At 32.2% G+C, this 19164-nt stretch overlaps 1 protein-coding gene across 9 annotated transcripts in view; it reads right to left on the minus strand.

Annotated features, from left to right (window-relative positions):
• Nucleotides 1-19164, minus strand: part of LOC118192271 (atrial natriuretic peptide-converting enzyme-like) — a 1449396-nt gene that overhangs the window by 115575 nt on the left and 1314657 nt on the right. For 7 of the 9 annotated variants that reach the window (XM_085809975.1, XM_085809972.1, XM_085809974.1 and 4 more), the window contains 2 exons: nt 13737-13906; nt 8549-8899 (listed from right to left, as the gene is read on the minus strand). In XM_085809975.1, the coding sequence (XP_085666101.1) occupies nt 8549-8899; nt 13737-13906 (521 nt within the window). The remainder of the gene's footprint in view (nt 1-8548; nt 8900-13736; nt 13907-19164) is intronic. The other 2 variants (XM_085809976.1, XM_085809980.1) reach the window with 1 other exon arrangement.

The raw sequence follows: 19164 nt of genomic DNA on the forward strand, positions 1-19164 counted from the left end.
GTAATGACAGTAACGATAGTATGTTAACACGTATTAGTGAAGGTATTATCGACCAGAATGGAAGCAAAGTTAATTGCGATCTCTGGGAGGATCGTAGAAAGGTGATAATAATTGTAAAGGCTCAGTTACCAAGGCTGCAGCTGAATGAGCTGAGTTGCATAAAGGCTAATCATTATAAATTTTTGCGCAACTTTTGCAGGGAATCAATAACTGCCCTTCAACTTTCCAGAAACGTCAACAAAACCAAAAGTAATTAAAAATTAAATTTGAACTTTGTATGCTCTTATTAGCATGTCCAGATGTCACCTTGAATGGATCGAGCTTTTACTAGAAAAATTTTAAATTAAAGATAAATGAAACACTTTTGAAATGCTCAGAGTTAAAGAAACTAATAATGAGCAGCAAGAACCGGCGTAACATGAGTAAATTTGCAGGACTGTAGTTTCGAAGACTAAAAGAGCTTTCTTCTTCAGCTGTGGGAGTGACGACAGAGAAACGTGTCTACTCAAGAATAGCAGCCAAAAAATTCGAGACTATTTTAGCTAGAACATTTTCGATTTTCATGTCTGTTGTTCTCGCGTAGACACATGTCTCTCTGTTATTATCTTAACTCTCGAAGCTGAAGAGGAAGTTTATATTTAACCTTCGAAACTGGCGTCCTAATCGGTGTGAGCTGCTGGCCTGCCATATCTCTTCGGGACGGGGTTCGAATCTTGGACAATGTTTGTAGGTGTATATTGTACTTATGGCATGAGAGTTTTTAAAATATTGGGAAGCCAAATGTCCTCTCGAGAGATTTGGTGTGAGGGAAAGACAAGTGGAACAACATCGGATCCATCCCCCCCGGAGTGTCCTTTATCAAAACTGGCACGGAAATTCTCCGTTCTAGCAGATGTAAAACGTGTCGCCCGTGTGGTGCCCCTTGGCCAACGTTCTGGCTGATGAATGGTTTAAGTTGCATATGTTTGATCATTTAGAATAATCACCATCATTTTCAAAACAACAATCTAGCAAATTTATTAACGTTAGCGGAGTCATGCTGCTCATTATTAGTTTCTCCAACATCTGTTTTTCGGGGTGTTGTTTTATTACATTTGTTCAAAGTTACAGAATTTCAATACAAGTAGCATGGATTCCCACGTTCGCTAAGATTGAAAGTTAGATCCAGAACGGTTATTTTAAACCTTTTCGTTACAATTTTCAGTCATAATAAAGAGAAAGGCTTGTATTAACAAACGGAAAGTATATGCTTAGAAGGAAATGCTTTCTCCCAGTGACTTTCTGTTTTAACATGATACTGATATGAATAATTGTTGCAGTCCTTTACTTAGTTTTATAAATTACGTCATCTCATCGATGGAATAGATTTTTGTTAACAGTGGAAAGAGTTCAGCTGTTTTTATTTCACAAGGGAAATTCGCTCAAAATAGTACATAAAGACAATAAATAAGTGTACACATTCTAAACAAGAAGATCTAGTTTTGTATGATACTTTGATAGTATCTGATGGCAATGAATCTTATTAACAACGATGTAAAGTAAACGAAAATCATTTCTAACACGTCATGTTATTTATCGCAGCCAGAGAATTTACAGATGCATACGTTACTGTGTGTATCAAAAGTAAAATTTAATTACAGTAATAAAATTATGCAGCAACTTATGGTTATCTATAGTCTGCATAGCTCTTTCATTTTTATTCGTTATTAAACCAGAAAAATAATCGATTTATTACAAAGCAGCTTTTATTTAAACAGAACAAGTGAAATATTGGTATGATTTGTGCTCTCAGATAAGTTCCTTTCTTAAATTTAGGAATCTTTTATATATATATATATATATATATAATTTATTATAAATAATTAAAGCAAAGAGAACAAACTATAAAAGACCTATGTGGTCAAAAACTTTGCGCATTGAGCTGCAAAATTTAGAAAAAAGTTAAAAGAAAATTCCTAGTTCGTACGCCAGAAGGTTGCTCAGATACTGTGGTTCCGTTGACAATATTAATATGAGTAAAATAAAGTGCAATGAAATGTGTAAATATAAAAGATTAAATAAACAATATAAACACTTGAATATTTACAAATAAAATTCAATACTAATTGTAATCAATATGCTGATCAAAGTAAGGCATATTTTAAACATTAGAATTAAAGTGTGACAAAAGACTTAAGCAAAAATACGAAAACAAAGAAGCGTAAAAATGGTAGATTAGCCCAATTCGAATCTCATTAAGGCTCTTCAGGGGAAATTATTTTAATGATTTTCGAATCCAGATAACTCCATATCGCGTTTCGCCGAAACGGACAATTGAAACTGTATACGAAACTCTTTTTTTTTAAAAATTAATTGAATAAACTTTAGTCTCAATTCTCTGTTCCATTTGTAAATATTCAAGTGTTTATATTATTTATTTAATCTTTTATATTTACACATTTCATTGCACTTTATTTTATTTATATTAATATTGTCAACTGAACCACAGTATCTAAGCAACCTTTTGGCGTACGAAAAATTTTCCTTTAACTTATTTATTATAAAAATATACTAGCAAATATTTCTTAATTATTAAAAATTTCAGTTTAAAAACGCATTTTTTATACTGGAAGATTTTCACACAGTTTCATTAAATCAGATTAGTACAAGAAAGTTAATTTACTCCACGTCTGGGAGTTAAGTAACATTAAGGAATATATTCGCAAACAAAACTTTTAACAATAGCGGCGAAGAAATGAAATAGAAGCTAAACGCATTGATCATTTTTATAGGTCATGTTCATCTATGACATATATTCATCTGTCAATTGAAATAAAAATGAATATTTAATATTCCTCGGATGCTAAATTTGCTCTTTATTATAGATCTACGTTCTACGCCATCAACATTGATTGCTACGTCGTTTTCATTACAATGACGAAATGCCTTATTTTTCCACCTACATCATCAGTCTCTACAATATTCATTACTTAGCCTGCTTTTCATTACATATTCATATACGTTATTGAAATGATAATACTAAATACTATGTTAGAATAAGATCAACGGGCTTCATGAAAAAATATTAAAACAACTTCATTTAAAAATGGATTGTCCTCACATTAAAGCTATCAAAGAAATTGTTATTAATGATTAAAATCTCATTGCACCGCGTGAAGAATAAGTTAATTTAGGAAAAATGTGCATCCAAACAAAGTGAGGTGCGAATTCTAATAAGTATATCGCGCAGTCTTTTATGAATATTAAGAAAACGTTTGCTCCAGATATTGTTCATGAAAAACTGACGCGGGAAATATTAACGATGAGACAGTCAATAAAGAAGATGTCATTAAAAAGGAAAATATAAATAATCATGAATTCAGAACTGGGTATCAACAACAACAAAAAAGGAGCTAATGAATATTTATTTGAGCTGCATATTAGTTGCATAGATGATGTTTTAGGGAAGTTTAAATTTCCGGCGATATCAAATGATTTGCGAAAATAATGTAATTTAATGATACCGTTTAGCAGCAAACTCTAAATAAAATATGCTCTAATTAAAAACAAAGTACCTGTCACTCACTGCAACAAAATAACATTCGCATTCACATATTTGATATTTTTAATTCAAAGCTTGCTAACGTTGATTATTTAGTTTTTTTCACTTTGCACTACCAGTTAAGAGAAACTCTTTTTTGCCAAATGAGAATTTAATTGTCTTAAATCAGACTTCGGATAAATTTACGCAAGGCAGTGAAGAATACGTAACAGGTATTGGAATTTTTTAATTAAATATACTAAGAATAATGCTTAATATTGATTTAAAGATAAACACAACAGCCGTAAAACTAAGTATTTTTTCTTCATAAATCGTAAAACTGCGTTTTAATGAAACCATTTGAGATTACAATTTATTTTCTCGCAAATACACTTGCGAACTCTCATATCTCGATTTTTTATTTTAATTTGCTATCTGATCTTTCTATGATTTATGCTTATTTTGATTATTTTGTAATTGCAGATCTTATGTTTTTACAATATCGATAGCACACTAAGAAACTGAACACATTTTTCTCAAACGAATTGTCAAACTTTTAATGATTTTACCCTTATTCTCCTCCCTCCTCCATTGCTTGATAGTAACCAGTATTTTATTCATAAATACAGAGGGTGTTCACAAATTTTTAGAACGATTTTGATAAAGAATTTTAAAAAAGCAAATGTTTTGGGAAAAAATTTCTCATAATAGCTTATTGTATTGGAAAAACACCGTCTGCTACATCTAAATTTGCCCTTCTTTCAAAACGTAGCATGTAAACAAGCTGTGTATCGAAGAGTACGATTTTGAGTTTCCTAGAAGGAAATATTCTTATTCCATAGTTCTAAAACGTTTCAAAATGCATAATATTAAAATTTCTAAGCGCAAAATAAGCAAAATTATTAAACGGAAAAGGATAAACTGTCAGTCATTACTTCTACATGGAAGGAAGATTCGAAACGAATACCCGGCAAAGGTACCAGCTGTTTTTAATGTGTGTAAAGTAAAATCGTTGGTAACAAGAAACAAAAAATCCATCAACGCGATAAATCATTCGGAAAGCCTTTAAATATAACTGCAGGAACAATAATAAAATAACAAGATTATAGATTATAACATAAGATTATTATAGTATAAGATTTATATCATAAAAAAAGCTAAAACACATTATTTTCATCAGTTTTGTTTCAAGGAATGTAGCCCAACGCAGAATAAGTTATACAATCTTTTATGAAAAACTTAACAGGAGGTAAATAGAAATAAATTAAGATCCTTGATGAAGCAGGAATTTACCCAAATGATTGTAACAAACAAAGGTCTGTTTATTATCTAAAGTGTGGGGGAAAATTATACAAGCCTGATTCCACCAGCTTGATTGATATTGTCACAGGATTCTGTTAAAAGTAAATTAAAAATACGAAGAGTAGAAAAAAATGTTAAAATCAACTCTACAAACAAGAAAACGTTATATGTCTCATATTTACAAAAGAAACGCCATTTCTTTATCGCAGTGTCTTTTCAAAGAGTGAAATATCATCATGACATCTCGAAAGAATGAAGACTGATACAGGTATTGTATATACACCTTTTCAACGTATTCTTATGAAGTTCCCTAATTTCCTTTCTACGGTCTTTGATCTCTTGAAAAGACCTCTTTCTGAAAGCAAACCCACCACGACTGATGTACACTGGGAAGTAGTGGAAGAGCAATGGAAATTAATACCTCTGGAAAATTTATGAAAATACATTCTGTCATGGAAATTACGATGCAGTCTTTTAATGCAAAAACAGGGTTATGAGATCGAACATTTAAAAAAATACTATTTATATTTTAAATACTAATTAAACAGCCGATAAATCGTTCTAAACATGTGTAAGCACCGTCTGTACTTTTCATTTGTTATTATCTCACTGTAATTATGAAATAAAAGAAATTTATGAATAAACTTACTGGTCAAGCTACGGGGAGAGAGGAAACTCAGCAGAAAAATATGCGGGGAAATACGGTATTTACTTTCAATTTTTATTGAATTAAAGGTCACTTGAAACAATATGCGATATTTGTTCTTTACAAGCCGCTTCTAAATCCGTGCGTAAGAAACTGAACTGCATATGAGAAACATTAATCATCCGTACATATGAGAATGCAGGCTCATTATTCTCATATGAATGGTGAATCCGTTCATAGACCACCAATATAATTTATAGCTACATGATTTGATAAGTAAGCCTTTGAGAAAGACACTAAGGTTACACATGGGGAAAATCACAAAAACTCTAATGTAATTTGCTCTTTCTCCGGGATTCGAATTCCAGTCAATTACCAGTATTTAACAGCTTTATCCATTCAACCACTGATGAGCTACCTTTTTGAAGGGAGGGATACATTAATGGAGGAAAGGTATCTCACTTTTGAGTCACGCACATTATACTATCAATACAAGTCGATCTCAAGGGGATAGCAAAGAGAAATATTATGCAGCCAGCTTCTTTAGCAGTTGAGGACAAAACCCGCAATTAGTTAAAGCTATCAAATTTTCGTTGCTTTTTCACCGATTCCTTACTGGTTCTTAGCATTTCCAATATAATTTTGCATACATATATTGAATCACACTGACATTTAAAAGCTGTAGAGACATTAGGTTATTTGGAAAAGCCATAGAAAGGAAAAATTAGCAACCGTGTTCGCAGGGAATCGAACTACGGATCTCTGGAATACTGGCCCAGCGTGCAGAACCACTACACCACGAAGGCACGCTAGGAAGGCGGGAGAAATACCTTATATACTCCCCCCTTTTAAAGGGCGACTGGGGTTTTTAGGGGATACAATCGCCAAATCCTGGGTGTGGAGAATCCTCCTCCAACACCCTTTTAGTTCAGGCGCCACTGTAGAGACATTAGGTTGTTTGGAAAAGCCGGAGAAATGAAAAATTAGCAACCGCCTTCGCCGGGAATCGAACCACGGACCTCTGGAATACCGGCCCAGCCTGCAGAACCACTACACCACGAAGACACGCTAGTAAGGCGAAAGAAATACCTTATAAAGTTAAGCAAGCGACCATAAAATCTATAAAAATGGAAAAGTAGATCTTTGAACACCAAATTGCGCATGAAGATAGCAAATGTGTTTCGGCAAGAACGAAAACAACTTTTGTGTAAAATAAAACAATATTTAATTTTCGTAAATTATATGATGACGTCGCATTTGGGGCATTAACAAAGCGATGTTTAAAGCTAATGAAACTTACATTAATAAGGTATGTGACACCTTGGATCTTTTCACAAATTTTACATTGATTGCCCATACTTTCAATTTTAAGCCATCGCAGATCCAAGTAATTGCTATTACTCCATTAGGACAGTTTCCAACTGTCTGAAACTATCTGGGGGAGATAAACGTGCAGAAATAATTCCCAAGAGCATCCCAATGATTTTCAATGGGATTAAGGTCGGGAAAACATGACAGCCATTCCATATGAGAATACCCTTGCTCTGCAGTATTTGCTGACGATGTTGGCTTGATGTGGACGGGCATTATCATCCCTAAGAAGTGAATCAGGACCTACTACTGAAGCGTAGAGTTTCACAATGGAATATAGGATTTCATTCCAATCGTGTGTAGTGTCACAGAATCATCATTAAAGACGTACAACTGTGGGTTATTTCTCATTGAAGTTACAGCTTACACCATGATGCTGCATCTCTAAATGTGTGATATTCTGGGCATGATTAGGCATGCTTTATTCTCTATGAACATACTCATTGTTTTATGCCAAAACAAAACTGGACTCGTCGATGAACAGGACGTTGCGCAAATCTGAGACAGTCCAACTGACAATTGAGAACATCACTTTAATCTTGCCTCTCTGAATTAAGAGATTAGTGGAGCACAAACACTGGTAAGCCTTTAGTCCACTGGGCACGGGTATCCTAACAACTGCCGACTCGTTTGGAACTGTTTCCACATTGGAGAAATTACCGACGGATGAAGTCAAAGAAAAGAGTGACATCTTTGATCTAATCTCCTGCTTCAGTGCGTCACTCACCATCTACCATAGAAACACGAATGTAATAAAAAATTATCGTACGAAAGATGTAAAAACTTCGTATTAGTGTTTAAATGAATCTCCTTAAACCTTTCAGAATGCTGGTGTCTTCAACAACTGCCTAATTAGTGTAAGTCTGGAGAAGAATCAATCGCGATTGATTTAATATACGATTTTAAAATATTGCTATTCGCATCCGCAATGATCCTACTCTAATTGCGATTTCGAAAATTACTAATTTGCGCTACGATTTTTGAAGGTATATATATATATATATATACACACACACAGATATATATGTATACATATACATATATATATATAGTGGGTACATTGATTTAGTGCATAATGTTAATTTCACGTTGTTTCAGATGTTTATGCTCATTCATATTTTATGTTAATTCAGTTCTTAAAAATTTTGCTTAAATAAATAGGAAAATTTATTAAATTGCGCAGTGTTAAATTATGCAAGTCAACTAAAATGTTTCGCTCTCTCTCTGTATATACATATATATTTTTGTATATTAAACTAACTTTAACAACTTTACATATTAGATGCTAAATGATAAGGGTTAAGAAATATAAGAAGTAAAACCTCTAAAGATATGAAACTTCTTATTGAAAGTAAATAGATGAAATGAAACTTTAAATATTCAGACGTATTACGACCATTAATTCCGTAAAACCAGTATATGAAAGAAATACATATAGTAAATATATTTCTTTTAAAACACAAAACACCGGATTTGTTGTTGCCGTGAAAAGTTATTTAAATTTTTGTTAAAACATATTTTAACAAAACTTTGAAACAAATTTCATTAATGTAGCTCAATGAATGTAAAATGTTAAGTAAGATGATGAAGCCATCTGTTCAGTTATTTACGACGTTCTTAACTACGTTTTCATATCTTTGAATAAAAGGGTAATTTAATAAAAGGGTAACTGCATGTATCCATAATTTTTTATCTTAAAGTTTGCTTACCTTCACAAAAATTTTTGCATGGCATTATAATGTCGTCATTTTGGCACTCGGGCTGCAAAAGTTGACAAACAAATTCTCTTGCAAGTGGGTAGCATTCGAAATCCAGAATTTGTCTGAATGTGACCAGATTGTTCATAACTTCTGAGGTATTGCTGTGACCAACAACATTTGGATACGAAGTTGCATTGTACGGTAGATGTGTGCAAAATGGCACTTCTATTGGCATGCATTGACGGGGCACTATTTGAGCCATGGCAGAGCTGGGAGTAGTTGTAAGTCCTTCCACATAACCTGGATATTGGCGTCTGGGAACCCATTTGTCTAAGATATCATCTACGGCTGGCTTCCGCTCTGTAAACACAAAGTAGATCTGAATAAAATGCATTTATTTGTTTATTTGAGTGCAAAAAAAGTTTATAAGATAAAAAAGGCCTATTTGAAATTTTTATTGTTTAAGTCATGTCAAGTAATGAATATTATGTAAGGCAAATCGAAGTTCTGTATTTTGAAAAGACCACCTTGCATGAAGGGGCGTCTTGGAAATTTACATGTAATTCACGGGCCCATGCAACCATCGTTGGTCTTTGCAAGAGATAAAGAACGCCTTCTTAACGATGCCCTCTCATAACAGTAGGTTAGAGACACTCGAAAAGACATAAAGGTGCCAGCATATTTATGAAGAATGCTTTTTTCAAGTTAAAAACTGATTTTTATAAGCAAGAGTGTACTTTTATTCTAAGAAACATTTTTATACATTTCTGTTTGCACTGGCAGATCCGCATAAGTTGCAGGTATTACTTTTATGATGGGACACCGTCATAAAAGATACAACATATAATAAAATGATTTAAAATTGACTCATAAATTTAAATGTAGAACGAAATATATTTTATTTAGTGCTAAAAATGACTGCTTATTACAGAATGTCCGTATTTGTTTTTCTGTTAGATATGAAAAAAGTGACTTCAGTATATTTCATTTCATAATTAGACAAGTAAAAATTGAGTGCAAATTAGAACTCAAGCAGTTGTGCTCATTATTTGAAGCAAAATAATGGGATAAAATTTAAACGCCGGTCAAAGTTTTATATACGAATTCACTACGTTGTTTGTTCCCGTTTTATTGTAAGAGCTCTGGTAGTGTAAATAAAGTTGACTCTCAAATGGTAAAGTTACTTGATGATATAAAGTCACAATAATGTTTTTAAATATTTTATCCAAATGAAGAATCTTTTAAATTTTAGCTATAGCTAACTTTTAATGTTTAGATGTATAAGCAGATTTTAGTGACTGATTTATACCTAATGAAACTAAACTTGCTTTTCACCCTAAAATATTATGGGCTTCGCTTTTTTTACATTTAACATACTTAAATGATAATATGAGGACAATAATAATTAAAAGCACAAAGAAGAAATTTTTATATACGCTAAATAACGTCACAGTTTTAAATAAAAATCACTTGTGCGAAATCTGGTTTAACCAAAAGTTTGGAAAGCAATCACTTTGAAGCATCGAGTCCGACAATCAAAGACCTCAAAATTGTTTTCATTGTTTCATTATTTTTAGCTGAATAAAACCAGATGTCGTCAAAGCCCTTCAAGAGCGTACTTGCCCGTATCTCGTGTAATGCAGTCAGATTGTGGAATAGTAAAAGGAGCGTTTTACAGGAGAGCCTCTTTTGCGTAAACTTAGTTGTTTCGCTGTGGTGCAATTTTCGTTCACTTTGGTGTATTAAAAATTCTTGCATTGTGATGCGCATTTTAAATCTTAAGGCAACGGCATTTTTCCATGCAGTCCAATCATTATAATTTTTCCCCGTTGTCAATTTTGTTTTGGTTCCATGGATGCGAGAAATAACATTAGTTAATTTTAGTTAGTCTGACCAGTGAGCCAACGTTGAAATTCTTTCAACCTCATTGAGCCATTCGAAGGCATTATCAATGGCATTTGCCCTAAAAAATCTGAACTCAAGTTTTTTTATCCTTGGTGGATGTAATTTGGAGAGCGTTTGGGGAATATATCTGTCTATCTAATAACAATTTTTGTGTCTCCATCAATGTAGTGAGCATTGCAATAATATTGGAATCTATTTGATAATGCGAAGGGGTAGTGGGTGGGAGCAATGGATTAGGACGATTACTTAAATCTTCTACTTGCTTTGTCTGTGATTCAATTTGCTTCAATAATTCTGTTTTATCACGAAGCATTTCTTCGGAATTATTCTCATAATTATTTGGCTACTGCATACGAAGAGCTATTAATTTATCTACAGTTACAACTGCAGTTCTTTTGATGTTATTCTTCATAATTTGTATTTCCTTTAGACGAAAGTTTTCTAAAGTGCAAGTGTTTTCAACTGTTCGGTAGTTAAATGGCGAAACGGTTACCCCTCTAAGAACGCCTAACAATTTACATCTGTTGACATTTTTTTGTTTGTTCAAAGTTTATCATGTCGAGAACGGGGGATTATGTTAGGCGAAGTTCTTAGCGAAGTGCGCTAGTATTATTTAGGCCTTAAAAGAGAAGGGCTAGTTGATAGATATTTTCCTTCTGAAACAGGAAGTGAAGAGTGATGACGTTGTCATGTTGACACTAGCTGCAATTCGTGCAATTTGTAGCAAAGAAATATTTTAAATTTGAAAAAAAATATACTTAAAAAACTGTGCTTGAAAAATAGTTTTAATTTAGAAAAGAAGACATTATAACTATAAACATTTATAATGTTTAAAAATTTAATAATACTTATTTAGTAATCTTAAAATAACAGATAAAATACGCTACGTTTCCTTAGAAGTTTTAGGTTTTTTCCCTGTTCATTTATTATTAAGTCATACAAAAAAAAAAAAAAAAAAAAAAAAAAAAAAAAAAAAAAAAAAACCTATGACATTCATTATGTTTTTTTCATCTGCATAAGTGAGAGAATTCTATTCTCTCACTTAGTTACAAGACAACTATAATAACAGCTTTTTAAAAATAGGCAAAAAAAAAAAAAAAAAAAAAAAAAAAAAAGCACAGCTTAATTTGGCGTAGTTTTGAATAATATGTCTTTATTTTAACCCCTGAAGCTAAAGAAGAGGAGGTCACGTTTGTGTGTCCTTTATATCGATAGTTTTATTGCTTTTTGACCTAATTATAAATCTTACATTTTCGTGTTTCTCTTCCGATTTGATATAATAACAGATGTTTTAAAAATAATTGTCTAATACACAATTTGGAATTCAAACAGGCAGCTAAATATTAAAATTTGACAGCTAAATATTAAAATTTTAATACTGGTATTTATTCAACTAATTGTAATACATTGAACTACTAAGTAACTTACTTATAATTTAAACTAAAAAAATATATACGAAAGCTTTCTTTGAGAGACAAAATTTGAGAATAAATAACGATAAATTTTCTCTTTCTTTTATTTATTAGATTTTTATATGACACAAAACAGAAAAAATAGTATTTATACTTAAATTACTGTAAATGTTGTTGCGTTCTACGGGTTCGTGGATTTGGAGTGATTGATGACAACACTTGATGAAGAATCAAAAACACAATTTATTCGACAGTATTTGGCACGAGAGTTCCAAATACATGTTTACCATCGTCTAAAAACTACGATAAACCCGCTGAAACAGTCAGCAACACAGCCTTCCGGTTAACAGTCTATAAGGGTGAAGACAGCTTCACGGCAAAATACTAAATACAGCTTCTGACTCGGTCGATCGCTCTCGGAGCTCAACACACTCGAGATAATCTTCACGATAAAACTCACTCTACACTACGATATACTCGTCGATGCACTCGATACATGCCTACTTCGCGTACAGGCAGGGTTTACATAGCTTTTTGGCCCTGCCTTCGAGAACATTCTGGGCCAAACCGGTAAGAATTCCTTTCTAGAATGTTTTCCGTCCGTCTATAACATATCATCAATTTTGACGCCAAATGGTAACGCGCAAATGATTTCGCGCAAAGTCTGGTAACTCTGTCTTCCCTAAACCCGCTTTGCGGGGAAGCTACCTTACCGCAGCTGGACATATTGCAACAATATCTTTGCATTTACTACACCACTTCATGACGTTTCGCTTTTCTTGAAGTTAGCAATCTTGGAATTAAATTACCAAAAAGTACCATCACAAACTGTACATACTTATCGACAGTCTGGTTATTTTCGTAGACTTATTAATTTTCAGATATGAAGGAGAAAACTGTTCTCATGTAAATATGCTCAAAAAACAAAGCGAGTATTCTTATTGCAAAAATTCGTAACTTAAGATATTTATCTTTTGATAAGTACTAATAACAGTTAATCAAATTTGTATCTTAAAGTCTTTGAATGGTAATGAATATAACGTAAATTCTAACTCCAAACCATTAAAAGCTTAAATTTTTCTTCAAATTCTTGTCATAATAATGCTATTTAATTTACGGGACATATATTCGCAGGCAGTATAAAATTGCTTCGACAGCCGACAGTTTGATTTTGACACTGATTTACTATAAAACAATATATGTGATTAAAATTTATTTGAGATGTCCACATTGCTAGTTTTAAACAGGCGAAGTCAGAGCAGATGCAACATAATGACGTCAGACTACTTTCTGGCAACCCTTCCCTACGAGGATCGCGTCAGAGATGAGTCACAAAAAGGAATGAACTAGCCCTTCTGTTTAACCCTGGTATTACGAAATCCTAATTTAAAAAATTACGAAGAAACCAATATTATAATAATTATTAAAATAATGTAATGAAAGATGAAATCTTCATAAATATTCGTAGCCAAATTCATCAGAAGTGTTTGTAATCAAGTTAATCGGAAACGGTTGACGAAGAAATGGTGACTCAGAGTACTATTTAGAAGTTTTCGTGAAAGAATTTCAACTATTTTTTTGTTATTTATTTATTTATTTCAGATACAGACTGCACTATATAACGGATTAGTAAAGTTCTGAAAAACAATAGTGGAATTTAGAATTTATTTATTAAAATACAAGCGAAGGCTATATGAACCGACAACATTATTTTAACGAACGACAAACCACTGTTGTCACACATATTCAAATAAATATTTTTGTTTCGTTCTCGCGATACAAAACACAAACATATGGATTCAAACACTCAAAATTACCGAAATTTCCTTTACAGAATAATTATAACACATAATTAAACAATTTAATTTACATAATCTTACCTTGTATCTGAATAGAATCCTGATCTATTTCCAAGTTACGAAAAACTCCAGTTCGAGAACGCATGACTTCTTCTGAGAGGATGACATACAAATCTGCAGCGCTCAGACCTGCTTGCTCTGGTGAAAGATGCAAATTGAAATGGACGATCAAATTTTTATCCTCATCTCTTCTGAAACAAAGGTTACAGTTATATGCGTAAGTTGCTCAAATCTATGCACACGAAGCAATAAGTACAGATACATATTTCTATGAAAAGCACAATACCCTTTACTGGAATCATGCGAAACGTATTCCTATTTCTAGCTGTTTCCTTCTGTGTAAAAGCCATACAAAAGAAATTAGTTTCATTGCAATTCCCAGGAAATATATGCAAAGTTTTGGAATATGTTAATATTTAGCATTTGAACAAACCATCGAACTACAATACTGAGATACTGTAACGTTGAGGCGCAATACATTTAATGATAATAACTTACGTTCAGCTTGTGACAATTATTTTAAAGTTTTATTTAGACTTTAGTTTAATTTGCATACTTGTACACTGTCCAGTCTCCTCTTTTATTCATCACATGTATTAAGCCAGAGGGTTAGGCGACTTAAGGTAATTTAAAAGCTAGTTTAGCTAACTGCAGGTCATGCCCAATGTTGCCATATTGTGCAAGTTTTCGCAAATTTGCCACTTTTGACAAATTTGTGTTACTAAAACTTATGTCTATGCGATTTTGCGAACTTTCGGCTGATCTGTGATTTCCTTGTGTTATATTTTTCTTTTTATAAAATTTTTTTAATCTGTCGTAAAATGCGTATATATTCAAATAATATATCTATTAAAATTAATTTGTAATAAAAAGCAATAATTTCTTTAGACTTAGAATTGGAAACTGGCAATTGTGCGATCGTAGCGCACGTGCACTCAGCACTAGTCGCCGATGTTTTCATGTATTTCATTGATTGTTTTGTTTAATATTTTGGTGTTCTATGAGTAAGATTGCATATTATAGCTTCTAAAATGGAATTATGAGCAATGGGAAAAAATTCAGCGCCATCTTTCAAAATGCTTAACTTAAAATACCCATGTTTGAGAATTGGAAAGCATGAGCTAGAAAGCATGAATGAATTCTTATTAGAAGCTAATGTCAACCGAGGGCATACAAAACTGATTCAGTGAAGTGCAATACTCTTTAAGGCATAAGCAAAATTTTGAACGAATCCTACTTCATAATAATGAAAATGTGCATTTGAAAAATATGAACAGAATAAATCGATTTAAATTAAAACACTCGGTATTTATTGTTTCTCCAGGCATCTATATGGCCATTGACCATTTAACCAAAGTTTGTAAGAAAGAAATGCCATCAAATCCATCATATGAGATTTTATGTTTACTCAGGGCAATATTCACAGCATTCAGGAAACTTTTTCACTTTAATTGCGTGAAGAAACTGAAATTAATAAATCATCATTTTCTTTAATACTGGATGCACTTTCATGTTTCATTTCCTAAGCGTTTATGCTTATATGTATGTTATAATGGAAAAGGAAATAAAATAACGGCATAGTTTCTAAAATTTGTTGAAGGTATAGAGTCGTACAGTAACATCGGATTTCTAAACAACTCCACAAACAAATAGTGAAAAACTGCAATGTTTAGTAGTTATCAGAATCTAATGAATCCGAGCGGAATATCAACTAACTGAAAGTGATTAATATTTAAAGTAAGGCAAGAAGCTATGAATAAAAAAATAGCAACTCAGAATTGGTACAACAGCATTAAAAATCCAAATGTGAAGGAAGTACGAACAAGAAACCTGAAAAAAATTAGCTAAACCGTAACAGGAACATATTAACCGAGAATTAATGAAAAGAAGCAATACGGATTTAAACAATGGAAAAACAATGGAAAATATGGCCTTAAGATTTCGTCAAAACCAACATATCGATGAAGGCACTTAAAACGAAATTACAGGTCGTAATTTACAGAAATCACGGAGACTGAATTTGTGATGACGTCAAAGGTTACTCGAGCTTAGGAACTAATGACATCACAATAGTTTCTTGTTCGCTGACGTTATGTGCTACTTTTCGATCTGCTCTTGCTACTTTAGCTCAAACATTTCTGGCAACACTGCTCACGTCTAGTAGGGTGAAAGCCACCTTGCTACCTAGAAGAATTTGCATCAGTCTGTATATGTAGAAGGTCCCGTTTCCTTTCGAATTTGGTAAATGGCTTTATAGTGATTAATTGAAAACAAGATGGCTTGTTTGAGGAAAACTGTTTTCGTAATAACCGTATTACTTTAAGGCAGGCCGCTTAATTGCTAACGTTAATTGTCATCTTGAATTAAAATCTATTGAAAGTCGAGCACTGAAACCATAATGAATATCTTTTTCTTTTATCATTGCATCAATGATAAAGATAAAGTTTATATACGGGTGATTCCAAAATGTGTGGCAAAAATGTGAAGGCAAGTAGAGAGGACTGAAATGAGTAGAATTTGTAATAGATCATGTGTACCGAAATGGCGCATTAAGGAGGCTGTTGAGTGGTAGGTAAGAAAGCGTTTTCTGCTGGCGTAAATCGTCATTCCTCGTGTGAATTTCGTCCTAAAGAAGGAAACCTCTTTGATTTTGGAATAAGTATAAAGCAAATAATTAAAGAAGGGAAAGTTGCTATGAGTAAAAAATATGCTACTGTTATTGGCTTTGCATATCCATGACTGTTCAAGAATATAACACACTGTCAAAAACTAATTACTGAATTTTTAGGATATGGAGAAGCATACTCATTTTTCTATAAAAAGAAATGTTTTCGAGTATTTAAAAGACATTAGTCCTTTTTTAAGTTACAGACGAGAAAACCACGAGCATTTCACACAACCAGCCCGTATAACCGGCAGAAAGAGAACTCGATATGAGCTTTCAGCGTTTTGGGGCTTTAGCCTGGCAGCCACGATCATATGATAATAATAACTCAGATAAATAATAAGGACAGATCTAAGTAGAATCGGAGTGAGCATTTTTGATAGATTAAGGAGTTATAAATGAAATGGACATTGCTTTTTAATTTAAAATTTAAAACAACGACCTTAGTTTGGCATAAATTTTGAACAAAACTGTATAGATTTCGAGGAAGATTCAAAAACAGGTTCCTTTCCTTCAGAAGCAAAACATTTCTATTTTTTTGGAAACAGTTTTTGTCTTGAAGAAGTGGGACCTGTAAGAGATCATTTTCGAAATCGACAGGGTTTTATTCAAAATCAATGCCAGACAATTTTTTGTCTGACACTGGCATGTACCTGTTTCAGTTTGGTTACTTTTATACTTGCATATGATGAACGTGTTTGTTCAGACTGTTAGGTTTATTGAACACGGAAACATGAAAGTCAACCGGGAATCGAACCGCAGATATTCCAACTGCTAAATAGACATACTACTAGTTAGACCACGTGAGCACCCATGTGAGACTGTGATAAATCTTTATAGTTTCCTTAAAGAATAGTTGACTTAATATCGTTGAAATAATAGGGTTTTAATTTTCCATAGTACCGTTATTTAAAACGGCAGTTAATTGAAAAAAATATGAATTTATGAAAGGTAAATTTTAATTACTGCTCTGTCATTAGTTTTATGAAAGTAAGACTATCTGCTCATATTAACTTACATAATATTGGAGAAAATTATCCATGTTAAGAATATTATTATTATTATTAATTTTTAAAGATGAAATGTGGTTTGTAGTATATTTTGGTTTTCATCAGCAACTTATACTCAACTTATTCATATCATTTATAATGAATTTGCTAATAAAAATTCAAGAAATCGTATCAGGTCAAAATAATTTCTTTACTTATTTTTACAAGCATTTTTCATTATTTAATATCGTGTTTTTTAGCTCCTGAAGAAGGATTTTGAAGGATTTTTAGAAATTAAAAAAAATTTTAATTTTAAGGAAAAGATAGAAAAATGTTTAACTTTAATGAAGAGATAGAAAAATCTTGATCTTTTTAACCGAAACGTTCTTTTTTAATAATATCCTTTAACATAAATAATGCAGATATTTTAACTAGTTTTAGATGCCTTCCAAGAAAATTATTCATTTTATTATATCAGCTTTTACATAATTTTTACAAAGAGAAAATTGCTTTATTTCTTTTAATTAAAGATGCATTTATCAATCATAATTAAGATGGAATGAGGTGATATTTTTTCAATTATTACATCTTCAATTAAATATCCCTTAAGTATATTTTCGTACTTAATCCTATGTTATTTTTATAATATACGAATGCAATAAAACTGCAGATTTTCAAAAAAATACCCCTTAAAATACACTACGTAAATTTCATATGCTTGATTAATAGACGTCCACTGCATAAATATCATCTAATGATAATTCATTGTTGAGTTGCGCTCAAAACATTCTGCATCCAACTGCGTTTATGCGGTGTTAGTAACTTTCTTTTATTAATTACAATAATGATGCAAATGCATATAAAAATTAGCAATTAAGATAAATTGTTAAGTTAGATGACTTAAAAGTCTTATCAATTACATAGACTAGCTATATTATTAAAGCATTAAACAAACATATAAATTATTACGAAGTATGTACAGCGTATACGGCTTTGTTTATATGAGTTAATCAAGGTATTCGAGAATCAAAGAGTTATATATTAAAACTATGTATTGGCTGATTTTCCGGGACGCTTGAGTGATAGACGAAAGATCTTAGACATAGTAGAGTGATAATATTGCCTAGCCCCGTGCATGATTAAAACCCTAGTGACCCTGGTAAGGTAATGACGATAAAAAGTGAAAATAAATATGCTGAGGTAAATTATAAATGTTAAACGAACTGCAGCATAGGATCGCTTAAAATATAATTGAGCTGATAGTCCAATCTAGTAGTTGACTGTAGGGGAACAGAAGTAAGAGATCCATGTCGCAGGATGTTTTCCATCGAAAGTGGGACGGAAACAGTCAAAATCGTATTGCCATCTATCAGGTAGCTTCGGCCAACGATTTCAGTATTGGTTGCGATGAATTCATGGGTCTAATTTCAGTCAGGAGAACTGGTTACAACAGTATACTATATAAGTCTCAGACTTTCGTGTTTTAATGATCGCTTACTTTTATTTACTGAATTAAATCTTGTAAATGTTCAAATATAATTTGAATTTAAGAATTCAGCCTATTTCTGCACTTTGAATGTAATTAATATATATTTCAGGTTACTTTCTGGAAGAGGAAAGTGTTATAATATTTCAGAGTATCATGAAAAATGAAATTCAATGAAAGATACGAATTAATATAATAGAGAAGGCATTATTATAAGATAGTCTATTAAATCTTTTTTGTCTACAGATTTCCAAATTTAACTTCATTATTGGCAGGTTGATGATATTTTAATAAATTTTAAATTCAATA

Source organism: Stegodyphus dumicola, chromosome X2, assembly GCF_044657685.1.
Source record: "Stegodyphus dumicola isolate Sdum_Otavi_A_Nest chromosome X2, ASM4465768v1".
Classification (NCBI taxonomy): Eukaryota; Metazoa; Arthropoda; class Arachnida; order Araneae; family Eresidae; genus Stegodyphus; species Stegodyphus dumicola.